Raw genomic sequence first — 24,286 nt, 5'->3', positions numbered from 1 at the left:
CCTCCATACAGATTTCTCAGGAGAAATTTCTCTTGAAGAATTGTCCACAGTTCATTGTGATCCACACAGTAAAAGGCTTTGGCGTAGTCAGTAAAGCAGAAGTAGATGTTTTTCTGGAACTCTCTTGCTTTTTAGACGATCCAACAGATGTTGGCAATTTGATCTCTGGTTCTTCTGCCTTTTGTAAATCCAGCTTGAATATCTGGAAGTTCATGGTTCACATACTGTTGAAGCATGGCTTGGAGAATTTTGAGCATTACTTTGCTAGTGTGTGCAATGAGCACAATTGTGCAGTAGTTTGAACATTCTTTGGCATTGCCCTTCTTTGGGAGTGGAATGGAAATGGACATATTCCAGTCCTGTGGCCACTTCTGAGAATTCCAAATTTGCTGGCATATTGAATGCAGTGCTTTCACAGCATCATCTTTTTAGGAGTTGAAATAGCTCCATTGGAATTCCATCACCTCCACTAGCTTTGTTCAAGGATATCTAAATACCATTGGGCAACTCAATGTTTTAAACATGCTGGTTCTTCCCATATTAACCTATAGTTTCAATGTATTTCCAATCATAACCCAGTGGGTTCTTGCTGTGGGCTTTTTTGACAGCTCATACTAAAATTTAATGAAAATGCAGAGTCAAGATTAGCCATAATACTCTTATTAAAGGACAAAAATGAGTAGAAGGCTATTCTGACTTATACTCTAGGGTAAAATTTTACTCTAAAGCTGCAGTTGAATTATTGCACAGATAGACATAGAGACCCCAAAAATGAGATCCCAAAAGGAATGGAAACCTACCTGATTAATAGCAAAAAAACCCCAGCAAAAAGCGATAGGGAGGAAGAACTTGTTTTATAAATAAGGTGAAATAAAGAAAATTGATTCTTTGAACAACAGATTGTTCAAATTGGGATCTGTGACTTATGCTGTGTTCATTAATCCTTTATGTTTTAGATTTTAAACCTGTGTGGGAAAGTGGAATTTTAAAGGTTATTAGATGATAATATAGGGAAATTTTGTTATGAAAATAAAGGAAATAATAAATTTTGAACCCATTACTTCAAAAGTCACCAGAAGGAGAATGACAGGTCGGGCTAGGAATGGAAGAAGAAACTGTGGAACACTTGAATACAGCATACAAAAATTATAAATCAATAAGAGAGCTTGCCTGGTGTCTCATTGGTAAAGAATCTGCCTGCCAGTGTAAGAGACACCGGTTCAGTCCCTGATCCGGGAAGATCCCATATGCCTTGGAGTGCCTCAGCTCCGTGCATCACAGCTGTTGAGCCTGTGTTGTAGAAACAGGGAGGCACAGCTGTTGAGCCCTTGAGCTGCAACTACTGAAGACCTCATGCCATAGAGCCCATGCTCCTCAACAGAAGCCACTGCAAAGAGAAACCCTCACACCACTAGAGAAAAGCCCTTCCAGCAACAAAGACCCAGCACAGTCAAAAATAAAATTATTTTACAGAATAAATAAAAATAAATCAATAACAAAAGACAGCTAGTAGGAAAATAGGTGAGAGAAACTTTGAACAGTTGTTTTCCCAAGAGGAAAAACGAGGCACAATTAGCATATGAAAAGACACCCAAATTCCTCATCGGGAAATGCTTCTGCCTGTCTTTCAGATTGGCCAGTTTTTAAAAGTCTGATAGTTTATCAAGTATTTTTAAAGTCACGGAGCAATCAGTTCAGTCCAGTCGCTCAGTCGTATCCGACTCTTTGCGACCCCATGAATCACAGCACACCAGGCCTCCCTGTCCATCACCAACTCCCAGAGTTCACTCAAACTCATGTCCATTGAGTCGGTGATGCCATCCGGCCATCTCATTCTCTGTCATCCCCTTCTCCTCCTGCCCCCAATCCCTCCCAGCATCAGAGTCTTTTCCAGTGAGTCAGCTCTTCGCATGAGATGGCCAAAGTATTGGAGTTTCAGCTTTAGCATCAGTCCTTCCAATGAACACCCAGAACTGATCTCCTTTAGAATGGACTGGTTGGATCTCCTTGCAGTCCAAGGGACTCTCAAGAGTCTTCTCCAACACCACAGTTTAAAAGCATCCATTCTTCAGTGATCATCTTTTTCACAGTCCAACTCTCACATCCATACATGACCACGGGAAAAACCGTAGCCTTGACTAGACGGACCTTTGTTGGCAAAGTAATGTCTCTGCTTTGTAATATGCTATCTAGGTTGGTCATAACTTTCCTTCCAAGGAGTAAGTGTCTTTTAATTTCCTGGCTGCAGTCAGCATCCACAGTGATTTTGAAGCCCAAAAATTAAAGTTTGACACTGTTTCCACTGTTTCCCCATTTATTTGCCATGAAGTGATGGGACCAGAGGCCATGGTCTTAGTTTTCTGAATGTTGAGCTTCAAGCCAACCTTTTCACTCTCCTCTTTCACTTTCATCAAGAGGCTTTTTAGTTCCTCTTCACTTTCTGCCGTAAGGGTGGTGTCTTCTGCATATCTGAGCTTATTGATATTTCTCCCAGCAGTCTTGATTCCAGCTTGTGCTTCTTCCAGCCCAGCATTTCTCATAATGTACTCTGCGTATAAGTTAAATAAGCAGGGTGACAATATACAACCTTGACGTACTCCTTTTCCTATTTGGAACCAGTCTGTTGTTCTACGTCCAGTTCTAACTGTTGCTTCCTGACCTGCATACAGGTTTCTCAAGAGGCAGGTCAGGTGGTCTGGTATTCCCATCTCTTTCAGAATTTTCCACAGTTTATTGTGATCCACACAGTCAAAAGCTTTTGCATAGTCAATAAAGCAGAAATAGATGTTTTTCTGGAACTCTCGTGCTTTTTCCATGATCCAGCGGATGTTGGCAATTTGATCTCTGGTGCCTCTGCCTTTTCTAAAACCAGCTTGAACATCTGGGAGTTCACTGTTCACATATTGCTGAAGCCTGGCTTGGAGAATTTTGAGCATGACTTTACTAGTGTGTGAGATGCGTGCAATTGTGCGGTAGTTTGCGCATTCTTTGGCATTGCCTTTCTTTGGGATTGGAATGAAGACTGACCTTTTCCAGTCCTGTGGCCACTGCTGAGTTTTCCAAATGTGCTGGCATGTTGAGTGCAGCACTTTCACAGCATCATCTTTCAGGATTTGAAGCTCCACTGGAATTCTATCACCTCCACTAGCTTTGTTTGTAGTGATGCTTTCTAAGGCCCACTTGACTTCACATTCCAAGATGTCTGGCTCTAAGTCAGTGATCACACCATCGTGATTATCTGGGTCGTGAAGATCTTTTTTGCCCAGTTCTTCTGTGTATTCTTGCCACCTCTTCTGAATATCTTCTGCTTCTGTTAGGTCCGTACCATTTCTGTCCTTTATCGAGCCCATCTTTGCATGGAATGTTCCCTTGGTATCTAATTTTCTTGAAGAGATCTCTAGTCTTCCCCATTCTGTTGTTTTCCTGTATTTCTTTGCACTGATCGCTGAGGAAGGCTTTCTTATCTCTCCTTGCTATTCTTTGGAACTCTGCATTCAGATGCTTATATCTTTCCTTTTCTCCTTTGCTTTTCTCTTCTCTTCATTTCACAGCTATTTGTAAGGCCTCCCCAGACAGCCATTTTGCTTTTTTGCATTGCTTTTCCATTGGGATGGGAACTCTTAATACCAAGGTGATTAAGTGTGTACATTTGCACAACCACTTTGGAGGCAATTTGGTATTATTACCAAAGTTTGAAAATACACATACCCTTTAGCTCAGGGTGTCAGCTGCTATACATCTTAGGTTAGAGAAATATGTACACATTATACACCAGCGTACACATATGAAAATGTATATGGCAGTACTGTTGGCAGTGGCCCCAAACTGGGAACAGTGTAAATGGTAGAATGGATAAATTTATCTTGGTGTTTATTTAGTGAGGTGCTACACAATAGTGAAAATGGAAACAAAGTCTGTATGTAACAACATGGATGAATTGTATGTAAAATTTTTTAAATAATTCAAACCAAAGGATTGTTTAGAGAGAGACCGTTTATGGGAAGTAGGATGTTGTGTAACTCTGAAGACCCCCTGGAGAAGTGGAGAAGGAAATAGCAACGGGCTCCAGTATTCTTGCCTGGGAAATCCCATGGACAGAGGAGCCTGGCGGGCTACAAGTCCAGGGGGTCACAGAGTCAGACATGACTTAGCAATTAAACCACAAAGGGAAAGAGAAGACTGGTAGAGCAGGGACTTACAGGAGGCAGGTGCAGGCAGTTTTCTATTTCTGTTCTTGACTTGCATGGAGGGTATACTTTTTTGTGTTATAATCATTATAATGTACTTTTGATTTTTGCATTTTTTTTTATTTTTGCACTTTTTATGTTTTATTTCACGATAATATTTTAAACACTTAAGAAGTATCATGCTCTGCTAAACAAGAACATTTTCTGTTTAAGAAAAAATTTCTCAGCCCCTTTTCTGTAGCTCCCCCTGGTCCTTTTTAATGCAAAATTCAAAAGCATTTCTGTATTTGTTACAGTTCTTCCATTCTTTACTAAACTCACCACACTGACTGCCATCCTTACCAGAATGACTTCCATATTGTTAAAATCATTAATCTGGTTCTCAACTCTTAATGCTTTTTTGCAGCATTTTGCATTGTTAATCACTCAGTCTTCATTCAAATTCTTTTTTCTTTGGCCTCCAGGAGGCTGCTGCGTTCCGATTTGGTTTTTTTCTCCCTGGCTGTTTCCTCTGAGTCTCCTGCTTGGTTCCTCCTTTCTCCAGCCTCTTAATGTGAAGTACCCTCCAGGCCATAGGCCCTACCCTTTTATTTTCTTTGTGGTTGGATTGTTTTTTAGCTAATACCATGCTTATGTTGACCACTCCCTTATTTGTAAATCCAACCTGAACCTCTATTAAACTCCAGACTTGCATATTCTATATGACAGTTACAGTTGGATATCTGATAATCTTCTCAAATTATCATGTTAATTCTGTGAGGAGAGGTCTTTGAAAATTATTACCAATTAGTTCTCCTGAGAGGAGAGGTCATTCCCTCCTAGATTTTGCCCTGTGCAGCCCTTCATTTGGCTGGTCCTCCTAATTCATATCCATTGTAATAAAGCTGCAATTGTGAATCAGAGTTGCTGCATTTTATTAAAACCGCCTTTACATGTGAAAATTTTGGTCCTAGTTTGGAAGGTGGTGTTTAAATTTAAAAATATCCGAAGTTGCTAGTACATTTTTGCAAGTGGTCCGCACACTTTTGAGCCTGAGGCTTTGTTACTATATAAGACATTCTCAACCTGAGTCCTGGGAGAGAATAAACCTATTGCCTAAAGTATCCACTGTATATATGTATGTATGTGTATATATATAGAGAGAGATAGTTAACTTCTCTCTCATGTGTCTTGAATGATATTTGTCATTTTGGATCATCTTTGAGAAAATTGGCCAAAAAGTCACTTTTCTGTTCAAAATAATCATTTTCAGTCCTGTAGTTCAGATGAGGAACTGAGAAAGTCTGTGAAGAGAGAAACTACCCTTCCTATAGTTCTGAACAGTGCAAATTATCACCTGCCTTGTGATCAAGGCTGTAATACAACTAATGCCTATGTGATTTTTATTCAGACTCTAGCTTGAGACCCTATACAAATTGACTGTTAAACTTTATGATTTTAAGTTACCTGTTTATATCATGGTTTTATCATTAAAGGATTGCTTGCAAATGAAAATCTAAGGGAATGCTGTCAATGAGGCACTTGGTTTAGAAATTTACTAAAATTGCCTAGTGAATCTTACACTGTTTTCCCTCACTTCCCTTAGTCTTTATCCATTCTCCTCTCAGGAGAACTAATTGGTGGTAATAATTTTCAAGCATCAGCCCTTGATTACTTACAGTTTCAAAAGCAGAGACTATATCTCATCTTTCTGTAGTCCATAAACAAGAAAATTGCTGTCATTATTTAGGGAAAACATTTATTTAGGCTTTGTTAGATTTTCATTTATTTAGTAATACCTTCTCAGATGTGTTTGCTTTTTATATAGTAACTAATGGTTTTATATTCACAGTAAAAATAGCTGTGTTTGCTGGTTGATAAAAACAACTAGGAGAAAGTAAATAACATGCTTTCTATATTAATGTTTTCATTGGTAAACATTTATTTTGCTATTATCTAGGCTATCAAGTACTAGCTCCAACTGCCTATTATGATCAGACTGGTGCCTTAGTGGTTGGCCCTGGAGCAAGAACTGGTCTTGGAGCTCCAGTTCGATTAATGGCTCCAACACCTGTTTTAATTAGTTCAGCAGCAGCACAAGCTGGTAAGTGTAACTGACATTTTCTGGGGTAATAATTTTCTGGTGGTGTTTGAGATATTTTAAAAATAGAAAATGGTTTTCTGGGTAGTTATAAGTGTCTGAAATTTATTTTATAGCAGCGGCAGCAGCAGCTGGAGGAACTGCAAATAGTCTCACAGGCAGCACAAATGGTCTATTCCGGCCAATTGGCACTCAGCCACCACCGCAGCAGCAGCAGCAGCAGCAGCCAAGCACTAATCTGCAGTCAAATTCATTTTATGGGAGCACTTCTCTGACTAATAGCTCCCAGAGCAGTTCTTTATTTTCTCACGGACCTGGCCAACCTGGAAGTACATCTCTTGGTTTTGGAAGCAGTAGCTCTTTGGGTGCTGCTATAGGCTCAGCCCTCAGTGGATTTGGTTCATCAGGTAAGTTTCTTTTTGAGATGAGTGTACTCTGCTAAGTGGACATGAGGTACATGTATTTGTTTTTAACATTAACATGAACAATAGCTAGTAGTGTAGAAAGGACAGGAATTTACTGGTTTATTGGTTTAGCTTTGTAGACAGAAAGAAACCTCTTGCAGTGTTTATGAATGTTTAACCCGTTTCAAGCAGCCCATTCTTTACTCAAATATATTTTCCCCTGGCCTTAAGAATTATACTACTGTAATTTTTGTTTTAGTAAGATTTGTTTGGGCTAATATATATTATGCTTGTTACTAGCTCTTTCCTTTTCCCTATAATATTAATGTTTGAGGCAGTGAAAACTTTGCCATTTTAAGTTTCTGATATTTTAAAATAATAATTATCTGTGTGCTCATCAGATGATTTATTCTTATTAAATGGTTATGAATATTTATGGTCCCTATTTGGTATAATATATGGAAATAAAATATAATGAAATGTTATAAACAGAAGCCCCAACAATAAGAATGCCTGTCTTTATTTTAGGTTAAACAACTTAGCCTTTATCACTAAAAATACATTTAAAAAGACTTCCCCCCACCCCGTATCCTAGTTTTATACATAATACTTAAGAAATCCAAATTTTAAATAGCTTCAAAAATAAATAATGTACCCACAGAAACTGATTTTGTAACTGAGAAAGAGCTGAAATCAGAAGAGGCCCACATTGACACCCTGTTGACACATGTATTGTCAGTCTCTGGTGTTTCCAGAGTGTTCAGGAAACATTAGGAAAAAAACAGCTTACTCTCATTCTCTTGGTATAATTGACAGCCTTTTCTTTATAAGGGACATTTATTCACACCTCAAGAAATGTTTTATTTCTCTGGTGTCCTTGAGTCTTAAAATCTGCTTCTCATCTGTTTTCCCACCGCATGAAATTATATTCTTTTCTGGTGTGAAAAAATGGCCAAACTAACTCATGCCAGTCATTACTAACTATTTTTGCCAGTTTTCTAAGAAAGAATCTTCTTAACTCTTTGAACGTTTTTAATAGGGATGGTCCAGAACACCTATTAACTTTTAGGTGCATAGTTCTTTTTTGATATAATGAGATACAAAAAGGAAATATCGTATTTGCCTAATAAAAAAATTGCCTAAAGAATGGGCATGGGAACTTCTCAGGAAAAATCTAGTGAACATAGAGACTATTCAGTCTTTTAATTTTCCTATTTGATTTGTTTCATTACTTTTGAAGCTTACTATTTTAATATGTAGCCCAAGCACTCTCATAGACTCATTTTTTGTTTCTAATAGTTGACAAGCAGTTGCCCCAAATAATCCTAGATTGCTGAAGAAAATCAAAAGAACAGATAACTTAAAAAAAAAAAAAACTAGTTTCTGTAGATTTGTAGGCCCTAAATAATACAGGAAAAATAGAAAAGATAAATATCCTGTTCCCTTTTTAATAATAAAATGTCACTGATAGTCTGGTATACTCCCAAATTCCCCTGTCTCTTTATATTTGTTAAGACCCTTCCCCCTGTATTCAGGAACTGATTAGTCATCAACATTTTGTTCTCTATAGTTGTCCCCTGCAGATGCCTCTGCCACAAAAATTGTCATCTTCATTCTCCCTTATTTATGAGCAGTGCTTTACTCCATTCTGATTTCCAGCTTGGGGTACCTCTGTTTTACCTTGCTTCAGAGGACATTAACGATTGCTATCCCTAAATACCAGTAAAAAACCTATCATCTCCCTCCTCTTGGACGTTTTGTGAGCATTCATTCAAGTGCTGCACTTACGTACCCTTCAAAATCTACCCATTATCGTTTGACATTATGGCAATTCCATACCTATATGAAATCTGAAATATGCTTATATGCACATGTACATATATAGTACCATATACACAGTCATTCTCTTACCCATATGGTGAAATTATTAATGCTTAACAGTGTTAAATACCCCAGTTTATAACTCAGATCGCCAGGAAGCTTAGCCATTGTAATATAGAGATTAAATCACCATTTCTACGATCTGTTATTTAGAATGTTCTTTTACAGTGGAAAGTTCGTGATTTAACATTTTATCCACAGTTGCTATATGATTAGTGACTCCATTGTCGTTGTCTAGCCTCTTAAATATTTTAGGTATATTTTGTTTTATATTTTATAGTCATACTGTTGCATATAATTTAGGCAGATAGTAAAATTTAAGAAGCCAGCTTGTTTATGTTTAAAGTAAAGCTATTTCTGAATTACTTTTAAATGTTTTGCTAGGCTTTTCCTTTTTAAAGGAAAATGATATTGCATGTGTCAAAACTATGGTTTCTTTGATGATTTGCCAGGGGAATGATAGTGCTGCTGCTCTCATTTAGAGGGCTTTTGTCTTTTTCCTTGTCAGTTAAATGCTTTCTGAAATAAATAGAAATTACAAATGTAGCCATGTTTTAGAAAAATCACTTTGACAGTGTCCTTTTAAATTAGCATAGTTAATTTAGCATACATTGACAATTTTGCCAAAACCATTATAACAGTAGTATTTATTTGTTGTATTAAAAATGCATATAGTTACTTAGTATTTCCCTATAATATATCTTAAAAAGTGAGAATTTCATTAAAACCTGATCAGTCCTTCAGAAACTGCATTCACTGGTTTAAAAGGTTGAATACTGTTAATTTAATATTTTGCTTAATACAGTAGTATAAGCCTAGTATTTTTCCTTTATAGGATTTTTGTTTTGGTAAAACCAGTGTAATTAAGTTTTCTGTCTGTATTAATAAGCTTAACCTTGGTCTACCATCATGTGCTCTGCTTAATTTTTCTCTTTAATCTATACCCTTATGACCTATTTATAATTGACCTATTAAAATTTTCTTTAAAAGAATTAGCCATATTGGTCCGAATATAGAGCTTGTCCTTTAAAAACTTTACAGGTTAAAAAATGTAATGTGATATTATCTTGAATATAAAAGGATTTACTTTAAAAAGCTTAGAGACAGTTTAAAAAAAAAAACGTACTTGAAAATACAGGCTCTAAGTGAGACTTCAGAATTGGGAGTTTTGGACAACCCTTTAAAAACCCTTTTGTAAAGAATTTGATTATCCAAATATATGTTGATTAATAGCCAGATCTCGGGTTGCGTAGCTACATGGTAATGTGAACCTGCCATTCTTTTATGATTTTATCAAATACAAAAGGAAAAAAGACTAGAAAGTTAATAGTTGAATTGGGGATTAAGTTAAAAACAAAAAATTGGTATGTAGTACAGTAAGGGATATAATATCTTTACCTGAGAAAGCAGTTCACGAGGCCAGACTATCATCTTAAGAATGGAAGATCTCGAGGGGTAAGTGAATACATATCTTTGGTTGAAAACAGAGAGCTAGCAATTAAAGTTTGCTTTTTCCATATGTATTTTGTAATTTAGCTGTTGAAGAATCAGGAGAATGTGTAGTGTGAAAAGTACTGAGGAGTAAGCTGCCACTGTATTTCACAGTTGACTAATATTCGGGCCAATATGGACTTAAAGGACTGTGGTTTGAACACAAGCTGGAACCCAAATCAAATGTAAATGGCAAGGGAAATGTATTAATATTCTGTTTATCAGTATAATCTTTTCTTGGCATTGGGTTGAAGTCTAAGACCTTGGTTCCAAAGGTTAGGATACTACCAAAATATAACCTTATTGGAATTTAATCTCTAGCATAGCAGACAACTTAAAATTTCAGGGTTTATAAATCATACCAGGGTATTAAAGCACAGTAATCACATGTGTCAGTGGTAAATATGTGTGAAATAATGAACATATGACTGCTCTTAAATATTTGGTCATTTTCCTGGGGTGCATTTATACCCTTTTATGATTAATAAGTTAGTATATATAGTTATCACAGTATATATAGTTATCACAGTATATATAGTTATCACAGTAATTATCTTCTCTGTTATGTTTCTAAAAATAATTATTGTGATCACTGTTATTTCCCAGCAAGAGTTGGGGATAGGTTTTATTCAGTTAACACTGTATGTAATTAGGGTTTTTTTTATTTCTTCTTCAGTTGGCAGTTCTGCAAGTAGTAGTGCCACAAGGAGAGAGTCTCTATCTACTAGCTCTGACTTGTACAAAAGATCTAGTAGCAGCCTAGCACCCATAGGGCAACCATTTTACAATAGTCTGGGATTTTCCTCCTCTCCAAGTCCAATAGGCATGCCTCTGCCAAGCCAAACTCCAGGACATTCACTTACGCCACCGCCATCACTTTCATCACATGGATCCTCATCCAGTTTGCATTTAGGTAAAAAAAAAAACCAAAACCCTTTTTATTCGTATGTATACATGTAAGTGTTTTTGTGTGTATGTTTTATGATGTGTGTAAAATATTTAATGTTGGATAAAACATGCCAAATTGCTTTTGCTTTTAGATATTATCCTTTTGAAAAAGTTCTACTTTTGTGAAAATTCAAAGTGAGGGTCTGATGTACAGTAAGGTAAAGACCCCTATTGTATTTTTTATTCCTTTTATGAAATACAGTGGTGTTTTTTCTTGTCTGTGCTTTTGATTTGTGTGTGTTTTAGTTCATCTGAAAAGTCAGTTATTTATATGTGATAGTGAAATAAATTTCACCATCAAAAGTTTGTTCACACCAAAAGCAAAATGTTAGTCACATAGTTATTGAACTTTAAATAGTTCAGTATGATGGTCTTTGCTTTGGCCTTTTACCAAAGGGTTATATCAGGGTATATGGATTGAGTATGTTTGTGAGTTAGAGAATCTTACTATGTATGGGTTTGGTCCATGTACTTCTGTTACTTTTGAATATGTTGTTTAAGAAAAAATGTTCTAGGCTTTTTGTACCCTTGTAATTGGGACATTTAGAACTTTGGTTTATATCTGTATATTAAAATTGCCCCCAGCCCAGGATTATTTGAATTGGTAGTAACCTTTTTCCTGCTCCAAGAAGTATTTAACTGTGTAGTTAACAGCATATTTTAAGGGGTTTTTGGATATCAGAGGCTGTGTATGAATCCCTGTCTCTTCAAAGTATTTTATTAAAATTAGGTTTTGCATTTTTCTGATTCTAGTCATTTCAACTTAAAATTGAGGAGTTCTATTGCTGATTTTTATATATGCTTGGAAGGATATTAATCATCTTGTGAGTTAAAAAGTAATGCTTGCTTTTGTAAGCAAATATAAGTTAGTGATTATGTTTGAGCCTCTCCTCCAGTCATAAGGCTATAGCTGTTTTTTCCGAAAGCTCAGTAATGTAGTTAAGTGTCCATGTAACAAAGGAATCTTTAACAGTGATCATCATTTAGGTTTATGTTATTACAAAGTGGGCTAGATTTCTTTTTTAAAAAGATTGGTCCTCCACCCCAGTTCTGAGCTTTTCCTTTTTTGGGGATATTAACTATATGCAACGAATTAATTTATTTGAGAGGGGTTCTGAGACCTGCTTTGTAACACTGTTTGTGTAAACTTACCAGTTTTTAGTCTACCACCTTCCTTCCTTTATCTTTCTCAGTCACAGGAACTGTTCAGTTCTTGATTTTTATTATTTCTATTCAGACCCACTCCTACTACTCCCATTTAAAACATGCCTTTGAGACTTTGAAACTGACACCAAAATTTGGAACAAAGCATACCTAAGAATAGCCATTTCATAGTAGTTTTGTGTTTTATTTGTTAAGATTATATTTGTCATGTCCTGTCATTTTTTTCATAGGTAAGTTTCAGATCAGGTTTCTGTCAGCTGTTAACTGCTTATGTTGTGCTTAATGCCTGTGTAAATGGCATTATTATTCTACATAACTTGCTTAGAAATTGGATTATATAATGGCCTTTTAGATGTCTCTAATTAAACCACAATCTAGATTTTTTTGACTATAAAGAATCCAGGCATATAAATGCTTATGGAATGAATTGTAGTGAGTTATGAGAAGTAATCATGTGGGCCAGGAGTTCTGCATTGAACTCTGATACTTTTGTACCCATGGTTTAAGCTTAACTCCTTAGGTTAGCTTCACCTTGAAATCTGGTATTTTAATACACCTCTAATTGAAATTGTCTGTAGATTATTTTCTTTTGAGATTCCCTAGTTTCTTTTAGCTTTAGTCATATTATAACTAGCAGCCTTGTTTGGTAACAACGAATAGACCCTGCCAAGTTGAAATAATTCAGTAGATTTCATAAATTTGCTCTTCCCCTAGTGTTCATGAAAATAATCTGTCCTTCACTTTCATATCATTGACACATGATGGCAAGACTTACAGGCGCTCTTGTCTAAAAAATATATTTTAAATTGTGTATTCCTGAAATGGATTATGCCGTAAATTAGGCTATCAAGGCTGCTGATTTATAAAATACCTAAGGAAATGAATTTGCATAGACATTTAAAAAATAATCTTACTGTGGTCACACACTAAGAATATAATACTATAAAATAGAGATAAATTTTCCATTTCATTAAAATTGACTGTAATTAATTAGTTCCAGTTGATTTTCTTACAAGATGTTAAGACATGTAACCATTATAGTTATTGGTAGGTCTAGATATCTAAGCCACCTATCCTATGCCTTTGCTCATGCTAGCTACTTGATTCACAGAAAAAGCTAATAACAACATAGTGTGCTTCTGATTTTCCAGGAGATGTTTCATTTTTTAAAAATAGTTGTAATTTCATCAACATAAATATTTTTAGTAGGATAACTAGTACTCACTTTGTGATTGAAGAATCAGATTTCAACTGATAGATTTTGGTTGTTCCATTTTTTATAACCTAAAACATTTTTGTTAAGATTTGCAGCCTTTTTAAATATACTGAGGTCAGAAGCATGAAAAAGTAATTTTATATTCCATATTATAATGTGAAATTTCTAAGAGATAAACATAACCACAATATCAAAATCATACCTTTTAACATTTATAATTCTCATTACTCTAATTTCCCTAATTGACTTAAATGTCTTTTTACAGTTGTTGTGTTCACATCAAGGTCCAAATAAAGGTCCATTATTTGATATGTCTTTTGATATGGAACCATTTTTCCATCCTCTTTTTTTTCTTCTTCTTCTTCTTTACATGTATTTGTGAAAGAAACTGTCCTATTGAATAATCTTGACTGATGAATTCTTCCTCGTGGTGGTATGTAATTTTCTATAAAATGGAATTAAATTTAGTGGTTTGATCTTGTTGTTTGCTTGCTTTGTTATTTGGATATATAGTTCTGCTGCACCATATCAGGAGACACATATCTGGTTGTTTCCATGTGAGGTTGTTTCCATGATCTGGTTGTTTCCATCATCCAGATCCACTTAACAGCTTAGCAACCTTTCATTATCACCTGAATATTTCTTCAGAGATTGCAAAATGGTGATTCTCTCTGTCATTGCTTTTGCATTGGTTAGCTGGAATTTTTCTGTTGAAAAGAACTTTCATGATTGTGAGGTTACCCTGAAATACATAGTTCATATAGGAATCAGGATAATGCTTTTTTTTTCTTCTATATTTTGCAATTTTATTAAGTTGATGCCTTAGCAACTTCTGAAGGTGACTTGTAGGGGTTTTTTGTTTTTGTGTTTAAATCATCGTACACTACAGGTAACTGTAGTATAAGCTGATAGCTTTTAGGATTGTTGATGTTTCAGTCCATTGTAGTCTGGAAGATAACACTTTTTATACCTTTTTTTGATCCTATATTACTATCTTTAGCCATTTGGAGTCCCTTCAGATTGGTACCTGCTTGACCATAACTTGTTAAAAGCACTTAAAACACTGGTCAGAGAAGCAAGTGGAAAAGAACAAGCAAAGAGAACAGCTTTAAGATTAGTGGTTTCTATTTTGAAATGAAAAGAGCTGTGTCAAATTCTGGGCTTTACGTTCAGCATTGAATATTAAATGAATTTTTTTCTCATGTTACATTGATTTATAGAGTTGAGGAAAATATCTTCTACCAGTAATTGTGTTTTAAATTATTCTCTATGATAGAAGTCAGTTTCTTATTTTGAGATAGTTTACTCCCAGTGAAAGAAGATGAAATATTTCCAGTCTTATTTTGTCTACCTGGAGCTAACTAACTAGTTGTTTCCTTTCTTGTTTCCTTTCTTTTTCTTCTTTGAGTAAATGTTCACAATACATTAATGATTTCTTATTTAATCTTTATTCTCATAATATTTAGATTGATGTGGAACTTAAGTAGTATTCTGTATTTTTATTAGGGTTTGACGAACAAATGGCTTTCTTCTCTGTATCTCTTCATTTTTGAACTGGCTTATTTTTTTTCCTTAAGAAAAAGGTGCCAAAAAGTATAATGACAGCTGTGAGCTCAGGGAAATTAGTTAATTTGAAGGTAACTATTAAAGTTTTGTTAATGTCATGTATTCTGTAATCAATTAGTGTATTCAGCAGTCAAATAGTACAATAGATTTAAAAGCTTTGTAACCTGTCTTCTATCCTAATCACAGAAAATTTTATATGAGATGTAAGCAGGGTAATTAATATTAACTTCTAAGGTCATTTTTCCTGGTTAGTGGTAGTGTATCTGTTGAAATTGCTGACCTTTAGCAAATTTGGTCATCTACTTTTCTCAGAATGAGATGTTTAAGAGTTAAAACAAAAATGGCCAAATCGGTTGTTAAGGCTATGTGCAGATTTGCTGAGTTTCATATATGGTCCTTGAAGCAGAAAACTATATGAATTATTTTGAAGTTTTCACTGAGAGTACTCTTTAAGTAGCAAGTTCCCTGTATCTGAAAAGCTGCTGCTGCTGCTACGTCACTTCAGTCGTGTCCGACTCTGTGCGACCCCATAGACGGCAGGCAGCCGACCAGGCTCCGCCGTCCCTGGGATTCTCCAGGCAAGAACACTGGAATAGGTTGCCATTGCCTTCTCTGAACTGAATAGTTTATGGTAGTTTTCTAAAGCACCTTCATATTCATGATTTCATTTCATTCTAATTGTTAACATAGAGTGGCTGAGTAATATGCCCATTAAAGAGACACTTACAGGTCATGTGAGCCCAGGAAGTTTGACCAAACCCATAAATGACAGAACTGAAGCTGGAACATTGTTTTAACTCCTGTTACTATGATGGACATGAGTTTGAGTGAACTCCGGGAGTTGGTGATGGACAGGGAGGCCTGGTGTGCTTTGGTTCATGGAGTCGCAAAGGGTCGGACACGACTGAGCGACTGAACTGAACTGAACTGCTGTTCTTTAATCAGCTGAACAATATGCCAATAACAGTATGCCAATAGCAGGATTCTAATCAGCCTCTCAAATTGTATTATGACCAACCTAGATAGTATATTAAAAAGCAGAGACATTACTTTGCCAACAAAGGTCTGTCTGGTCAAGGCTATGGTTTTTCCAGTAGTCATGTATGGATGTGAGAGTTGGACTGTGAAGAAAGCTGATCGCTGAAGAATTGATGCTTTTGAACTGTGCTGCTGGAGAAGACTATTGAGAGTCCCTTGGACTGCAAGGAGATCCAACCAGTCCATTCTAAAGGAGATCAGTCCTGGGTGTTCATTGGAAGGACTGATGCTGAAGCTCCAGTACTTTGGCCACCTTATGCGACAAGTTGACTCACTGGAAAAGACTCTGATGCTGGGAAGGATTGGGGGCGGGAGGAGAAGGGGACTACAGAGAATGAGATGGCTGGATGGCATCACTGACTCGATGGACATGAGTTTGAATGAACTCCGGGAGTTGGTGATGGACAGGGAGGCCTGGCATGCTGTGATTCATGGGGTCACATTCACAGCCATCTTATCCTGTGTCATCCCCTTCTCCTCCTGCCCCGAATCCCTCCCAGCATCAGAGTCTTTTCCAGTGAGTCAACTCTTCGCATGAAGTGACCACAGTATTGGAGTTTCAGCTTCAGCATCATCCTTCCAATGAACACCCAGGACTGATCTCCTTTAGGATGGACTGGTTGAATCTCCTTGCAGTCCAGGGGACTCTCAAGAGTCTTTTCCAACCCCACAGTTCAAAAGCATCTATTCTTCAGTGCTCAGCCTTCACAGTCCAACTGTCATATCCGTACATGACCACAGGAAAAACCATAGCCTTGACTAGACGGACCTTGGTTGGCAAAGTAATGTCTCTGCTTTTTAATATGCTGTCTAGGCTGGTCATAACTTTCCTTCCAAGGAGTAAGCGTCTATTATAATTTCCTGACTGCAGTCACCATCTGCAGTTTTTTTGGAGCCCAAAAAAATAAAGTCAGCCACCGTTTCCACTGTTTCCCCATCTATTTGCCATGAAGTGATGGGACCAGATGCCATGATCTTCGTTTTCTGAATGTTGAGCTTTAAGCCGACTTTTTCACTCTCCTCTTTAACTTTCATCAAAAGGCTTTTGAGTTCCTCTTCACTTTCTGCCATAAGGGTGGTGTCATCTGCATATCTGAGCTTATTGATATTTCTCCCGGCAATCTTAATTCCAGCTTGTGCTTCCTCCAGCACAGCGTTTCTCATGATGTACTCTGCATATGAGTTAAATAAGCAGGGTGACTAAATATACAGCCTTGATGTACTCCTTTTCCTCTTTGGAACCAGTCTGTTGTTCCATGTACAGTTCTGACTGTTGCTTCCTGACCTGCATATAGGTTTCTCAAGAGTCAGGTCAGGATTATCTACTCTTTGAAATAAGAATATGTGTTACTCATAAGGCAGGTGACCCAGGAACTGAATATATTGTACAATATAGGACTGAATAGATAAGACAGCATATTCAGCTTGAAATGGAATGTTATTTACAGGTTCTCATGGTGGTTTAAATGAACACATTGCTTCAACCCATTGGTGTGTCTAAAAGTCACTTATTTGTTGATGAATATAAAATATGTTGTGAAGAAATTCTATTAATTATTACTTGTGTAGAAGAATTTATTATTTTTTGTTTCATTTCTGTATACAAATTCATTAGTCTGAGTTCTGGTTTGGGGTCCCAGTGATTACGTTTTGGCCTTATGTTTTGTTCATTATCCTTTCATATGTTATCTGTGACTTTGTGCTTCTAATGACTGAAAAATGTTTTCACCAGTTAATTCAGTTAAGATAATGTCAAATTTGAGACTAGAACATACTTGATGATCCTATTCAGTGGTTTACCATATCAGAATCACTTGGGCCTGTTTAAGATACTTTGAATGAGGAGGTGATTGATTTGGAATTGTATGACAGCAGTTTTTGCTTGTCATGATGATTATGGGAATTCTGTTGACATTAAATACCTAGCAGCCAGATGCCAAACTCTTCATTTTAAAATGATTATCCCACAGAAATTTCCAGTAGTACCCACCTGGAGAGAGAGACCACTTTGGAACAATTCATAGTTTACATTAGGGGTTACTCCAATTCACACATCTTTTTGACTCATAATTCCTGGATCTGGGTTATATGAGCCTTTGATGTTGTCTCCTGTCATCTCACTGATGGATTTTTTTCTTCCTGCCTTCTTTTCCTTCCATTTACCCAAAGTCTGCTTACCATTACATGTTTTAATTTTGGGGGGAAAAAAAAGCTTATGGAATGAGAGAAAATAGAAAAGTCTGATCTCTTATTGTATGTATTTTAAAATACTGTTTCCCTTGATACGTATTTTGCAAATTGGAGCCTTTTCTTTAATTTTCTTGGCTATAATTCTATATATCGTTATTTACTATCATTTGGTTGTCTTTTTATTTATTGCCACTAGCTTTCCTTCATATTTACATTTCATCTCCTCACTCAGTTGTTTCTCTACCTTTCCTTCTTACTTATATCAAATAAGTCTTCATGTGTCTTAAAAATTATTGTAGTTTATCAATAATTTACCAAGAACTTATGTTATTTCACTGTTTATACACTAAATAATGTACTTTAAGTAAACGTAGGATCAGGAAACTAACTCTTAAAATATAGACAGATGTGCTTCCTGAGAAACCTGCAGCTTTATTAGCCAAATAAACTTTAAAAATGAAAGTAGCATGGGTCGCATGGGGTGATATGGAGAACTGACTTACATGTTTAGGGTATTTTTATATACAAGATTGTTTCCTTAACCAGAAATAAGTCCAGTGGAAGAAGGGCAAGATCTTTACACTGTAAACTATAAAGCACTGACTGAAGTTGAAGAAGGCAAATAAGAGGACATGTCATGTTTGTGGTTTGAAAGACTCAGTATTGTAAAGATAGCAACTGTCTTATAGTTGATATACAGATTTAGCACACTCTCAGTAAGAGCTTTTCAGCTTTTTAAAGAAACTGACAAGGTGATTTATTTAATGTAGGTAGAAAAATAGAGCCAAGAATAATCAAGACAGTCTTCAAGACAAATTTAAAATTTTAAATAGATTGGTGAAATAAAGGATCCAGAAATAGACCTGCTTGTTTGGTTACCTGATTTGTGGCCATGGTGCCATTCTAGTGTGTTTGGGAAGGATGGTCTTTTCAGTAAGTTGAACTGGAACAATTTAGTATCCAGACAGGGAGAGATTAACTTTTAACTTCTCTTTCATACTACACACACAAATAAAACTTCCTTCTCAAAGCGCTCAAATAATTTGCTTGTAGTTGTCAAGTTAATAAGGAACAAAAATTTTGAGCCCAGGTCTATCTGGTTTATTCCAAGATATGACACTGCTCCTTGAAGAATGCTTTTATTTCTGTCTACTGCTTCTCTGACTAAATAAAGGATCTTTTCCTATTTCCTGAGTTTAGAATTTTTGTGAACTTCTTATAAAGTTGTGGTAAAATATATAACACCCTATTATGAGCTGGTGGTGAAAGTGACTTTGAATGTCAGTATATTGGCATTTTTTACTTGCTTGCAATTGACTTAATCTCAATTAAATACTTTTTACTTCAAGGATCTCTTAATATATTAATAATTTTGAAATTTAAACTGATCAGATGCTATTCTAATTAATAAAATAGTAATAAGTTTAATTATTATACTGAAACTAATACCTATTTTGTTTCTCTTTTATGTGTAGTTGTGTTTTGTTTTGTTTCTGGCCTCCATTTAAGAATTTTGAGGTCTGATCAAAATTTTTACCTAATTTATTTTACTTAATTTACTTGATAAATTTATTCAACCAGTGTCAAATACCTACATGGCATACTGTACTTGACTTTAGAGACACTGGTGAAGAAAACATTCTGCCCACCATCATCAAATTTGACTTTTTTTGTGGTAAATACAGACAAGTAAACCAGTGATTGTAGTGTAATGATTGTGATGCTGTTGACTTATTTATTTAACATAGTGATTCTCTCCCTTAGAATTATTATCTTTCCTTTATGGGTTTTTTTGTACCAAGTTAACCACAGACTAGATTATATTAGAGTTGTTTGGGATTTTTTTTCTCTCCACTGAATTAGAAATAAGAAAGCTGAGACCATGCTCCACAGCTTTTAAGAGTACAGTTGACCCTTGAACAACACATGTTTGAGCTGCCCAGGTCCACTTATACATGGGTTGTTTCTGTTGAAATCCTAGAAGATGATGTTGTGAAAGTGCTGCACTCAATATGCCAGCACATTTGGGAAACTCAGCAGTGGCCACAGGACTGGAAAAGGTCAGTTTCCATTCCAGTCCCCAAAAAAGGCAATGCCAAAGAATGCTCAGACTACCACACAATTGGACTCATCTCACACACTAGCAAAGTAATGCTCAGAAGTCTCCAAGCCAGGCTTCAACAGTACATGAACAGTGAAATTCCAGATGTTCAAGCTGGTTTTAGAAAAGGCAGAGGAACCAGAGATCAAATTGCCAACATCTGCTGGATCATGGAAAAAGCAAGAGAGTTCCAGGAAAAATATACTTCTCCTTTATTGACTACACCAAAGCCTTTGACCATGTAGATCACAATAAACTGGAAAATTCTTCAAGAGATGGGAAAACCAGACCACCTTACCTGCCTCCAGAGAAATCTGTATGTAGTTCAAGAAGCAACAGTTAGAAGCAGACATGGAACAATGGACTGGTTCCAAATTGGGAAAGGAATATGTCAAGCCTGTATATTGTCACCTTGTGTATTTAACTTATATGCAGAGTACATCATGCGAAATGCTGGGCTGGATGAAGCACAGGCTGGAATCAAGACTGCCGGGAGAAATATCAATATCCTCAGGTATGCAGATGATACCACCCTTATAGCAGAAAGTGAAGAGTAACCAAAGAGCTTCTTGATGAAAGTGAAAGAGGAGAGTGAAAAAGCTGACTTAAAACTCAACATTCAGAAAACTAAGATCATGGCATCTGGCCCCATCACTTCATGCAAATAGATGGGGAAAAAGTTGCAACAGTGGCAGATTTTATTTTCTTGAGCTCCAAAATCACTGCAGATGGTGACTGCAGCCATGAAATGAAAGGATTCTTGCTCCTTGAAAGAAAAGCTATGACAAATCTAGGAAGTGTATTAAAAAGCAGAGACATCACTTGGCTGACAAAGGTTTGTTGTTAAAGCTATAGTTTTTCCAGTAATCGTGTACAGATGTAAGAGTTGGACTGTAAATAAGGTCGAGCACCAAAGAATTGATGCTTTTGAGGTGTGGTGTTGCAAAAGACTCGGACAGTCCTTGGACAGCAAGGACTGAGAGTTCTTGGACAGCAAGGAAGTCAAACTGGTCAATCCTAAAAGAAATCAGCCTGGAATATTCATTTGAAGGACTGAAGCTGAAGCTCCAATACTTTGGCCACCTGATGTGGAGAGCCAACTCATTAGAAAAGACCCTGATGCTGCGAAAGATTGAGGGCAAGAGGAGAAACAGGCGACAGAGGATGAGATGGTTGGATGGCATCACTGACTCAGTAGACATGAGTTTGAGCCAATTCAGGGAGACCGTGAAGGACAGGGGAGCCTAGCATGCCACAGTCGATGGACTCCCAAAGAGTCAGACACAACTTAGCAACCAAACAACAAAAAATATACTTGTGTACATGTGTCTGTCAGCTCTTTATGTTGCTGTTAAGGCTTCTGGTCAACAGCAGTCTGACTGTTAGTAATTAAGTTTGAAGAAAGTCAGAATTGATATATATGTTTTTGGTGGGGTCAATGCTTCCAGCCTCTGTGTTGGTCAAGAGTCAGCTGTATCCTGATCTCAACAAAATGAGTAATTTGAGTGGCTTTGTTTCTTTCTGTTTTACAGATAAATTTATGTTTGAATACTAGCTACTTTCTTGTTTAAAAAAATTGTTTTAACATCCTACATTTTTACATTAAAGCATTATTTGACTGTACTGTATTGTCTGAGGAGTGTTTTAAGATCATACTCTAGAACACTGCACTTCGAAAAGTTTTATGATGATTATGAGTTCTTATTTTTGCATGTGTGTGTTTTGTTGGGGTAGGGGTAGGTTTTAAGAGTGTCCTCATGTTCAGTAATCACAGATAATTTAGTTTTCACTAAAGATGTAAGATTCAGGCAGTCTTGAAATCATACAGGGCTTTTTGATGGAATAATGGATATTGGCAAGTTGAATAGAGATAGGAATGAGATATAATACTAGTATGAACTGTATAGTTAAAAACAGGCTTTTTAAGTGCTCTTTGATGAATGAAGGTAGATTATCTTCTGTGAAGATGGTCTCCTTCTTACCTTTGTATTTTTAAAAAGTTTGAAGCACTAGATGCCAAAAGATAATTACTTAGTTGGTTTTAGAAAAAAATTACTGGTTGTAGAAATGGAAGCAGCAGATATTTATTTTGGTTTATAGTTTGTTCCTTATATTGTTTGCATACTTATTGTCATAAAGTGTGTAAATTTAAGGTAGCACACTTGACAGTTACGCTTTTTGCCTTTTATGTTTGTTTGTTAAGAAGATGTGGAAGATTATACTGTCAACTAGAATTATGTTGGTTTTAAATTCATTGAAGGCTTGATTTCTTTCCCCAGTAAAAATTCTGTCTTTATATGGCAAATATATAGTTAAAATTTTATAGTTAAAAAATTTGCATGGTTTATTTCCCCATGTAGCCTCAAACATATCCCAGATTTATGAACGGTATATGGCATTAAACATTCTTCATGAGGCAGAATATTACTGAAAGCTTTAAGTGAAGTATTCAGATATAATAGTTTATTTATAGTTAATTGGAGAAGGAAATGACAACCCACTCCAGTATTCTTGCCTGGAGAATCCCATGGATGGAGGAGCCTGGTGGGCTACAGTCCATGGGGTCGCAAAGAGTCGGACACGACTGAGGGAGTGACTTATTGAAATCTTTAGTTCATTAAAAATAAAGAGGTAGGATTAGGCCTTATGTTTCAGGTAATGATAAGCAGTGGTACAGACATAGTAATGAGTAAGAAGGAGAGAATTGAACACTAGGGTACTGTTAGGAAATTTATGTGAAAAATAGGTCTGGAATATAGGTTTGAAAAGTAAGCTGAAGAATGTAGAGCAGGTACTATAGCAGGATGCTGTAGGATTTTAGTGTAAAATGACATCACGGTAGTCTTTGAATGGGAAGACATAATCATTGTTTATAAAAACAAATTGGAATGATAAGCAGAGTACCCCTTCCCTATGAAAAAGTTAAAGAATTGTTAGAGACTCTAATGGGCTAATGATCAGTTATTGCTGTGAACAACTGATAGTACTATAAACAGATTAAAATAGGAAACTAGAAGGATTAATAGTAGTGAAAAGATGGTGACATTATTAACACTGAATTACTTTTTAGAGTTTATATGAGCACAAATTTATGGTAGAACTGGAATGAACTTGAGAATTTGTTGTTAATGACTTTGGTGCATAAAATTACACACTTTTAAGGTATTATAGAACTAGGCCATAGGCAGTCGATACTACATTTAATTTTTACAAATAGTGTGTACTCACCATGCATCAGATGCTGTTTTAGGCACGAGGTATCTAGCATGTAGGTGAATATAGCCCTGTGGCACTTGACATTGGAAATGGGGCCGAGGATTCAAATAAATAATGAATGTGTATAATATCCTGGATGATGGGAAATTTAATGAAAAAAAAATAAAGCTAGAATAGTGGGAACTGAAAGTTAAAGAGGAATTTTCTAAACCACTTCGCCCTCCAGGATTATAACTCTTTTACTGTTCCTTATCCCTGTAAATCTTTTTGGCCTTCAATGCCTTTCTATAACTTTGCACTGACAGTGTGTCCTTGGCACCATCTGTATTCTGGCCTGGATTGTACATACAACACTACTCTAAATAGAAGTAATATGCAGTAATATAAAGCTGACAGTGGATTTTGTTTATCTGAACTAAGTATGCATTTTCCAATTTTCTATACGTTTTTCTTTTTTAAAAGGACACTGTCAAGTACTTTTAAGTGGTTATTTGTCATAAGAACTGTTACCTGCTTCTATTTATTTTCATTTTTATCAATTGCCCTTTAGTATTCTTTGGAATGGGATATAAGTTAAAGGTTTTTTATTCACTTGTTTTAAATGACCGACGTTAAAACTCTAGAAATAATAAATATGTTTTACTGCTCCTATTTTTCGTCTGTAAAACAGTGTTTTATGGAGAGTGTTTAAATTAAAATTTTTAATAATTAGCTTGTAATTTAGCTTTATTATGTTGTGGGTTTTTTAAGTTTGAATTTTAATTAGGTTAACTGAGAAATCATTTTTCTTTACATACAAGTGTA

At 36.0% G+C, this 24,286-nt stretch overlaps 1 protein-coding gene across 8 annotated transcripts in view; it reads left to right on the top strand.

Annotated features, from left to right (window-relative positions):
* PUM2 (pumilio RNA binding family member 2) overlaps positions 1-24,286 on the top strand; it is a 103,002-nt gene that overhangs the window by 64,422 nt on the left and 14,294 nt on the right. For 6 of the 8 annotated variants that reach the window (XM_055400873.2, XM_055400874.2, XM_055400880.2 and 3 more), the window contains 3 exons: positions 6,127-6,270; positions 6,384-6,674; positions 10,720-10,956. In XM_055400873.2, coding sequence (XP_055256848.1) covers positions 6,127-6,270; positions 6,384-6,674; positions 10,720-10,956 — 672 coding nt within the window. The remainder of the gene's footprint in view (positions 1-6,126; positions 6,271-6,383; positions 6,675-10,719; positions 10,957-24,286) is intronic. The other 2 variants (XM_055400879.2, XM_055400878.2) reach the window with 1 other exon arrangement.

Source organism: Moschus berezovskii, chromosome 11 (assembly GCF_049115385.1).
Source record: "Moschus berezovskii isolate FMDL1 chromosome 11, NW_MosBer_1.0, whole genome shotgun sequence".
Taxonomy (NCBI): Eukaryota; Metazoa; Chordata; class Mammalia; order Artiodactyla; family Moschidae; genus Moschus; species Moschus berezovskii.
The sequence above is the reverse complement of the archived record's forward strand: the minus strand, read 5'-3'. Positions and strand labels throughout refer to the sequence as shown.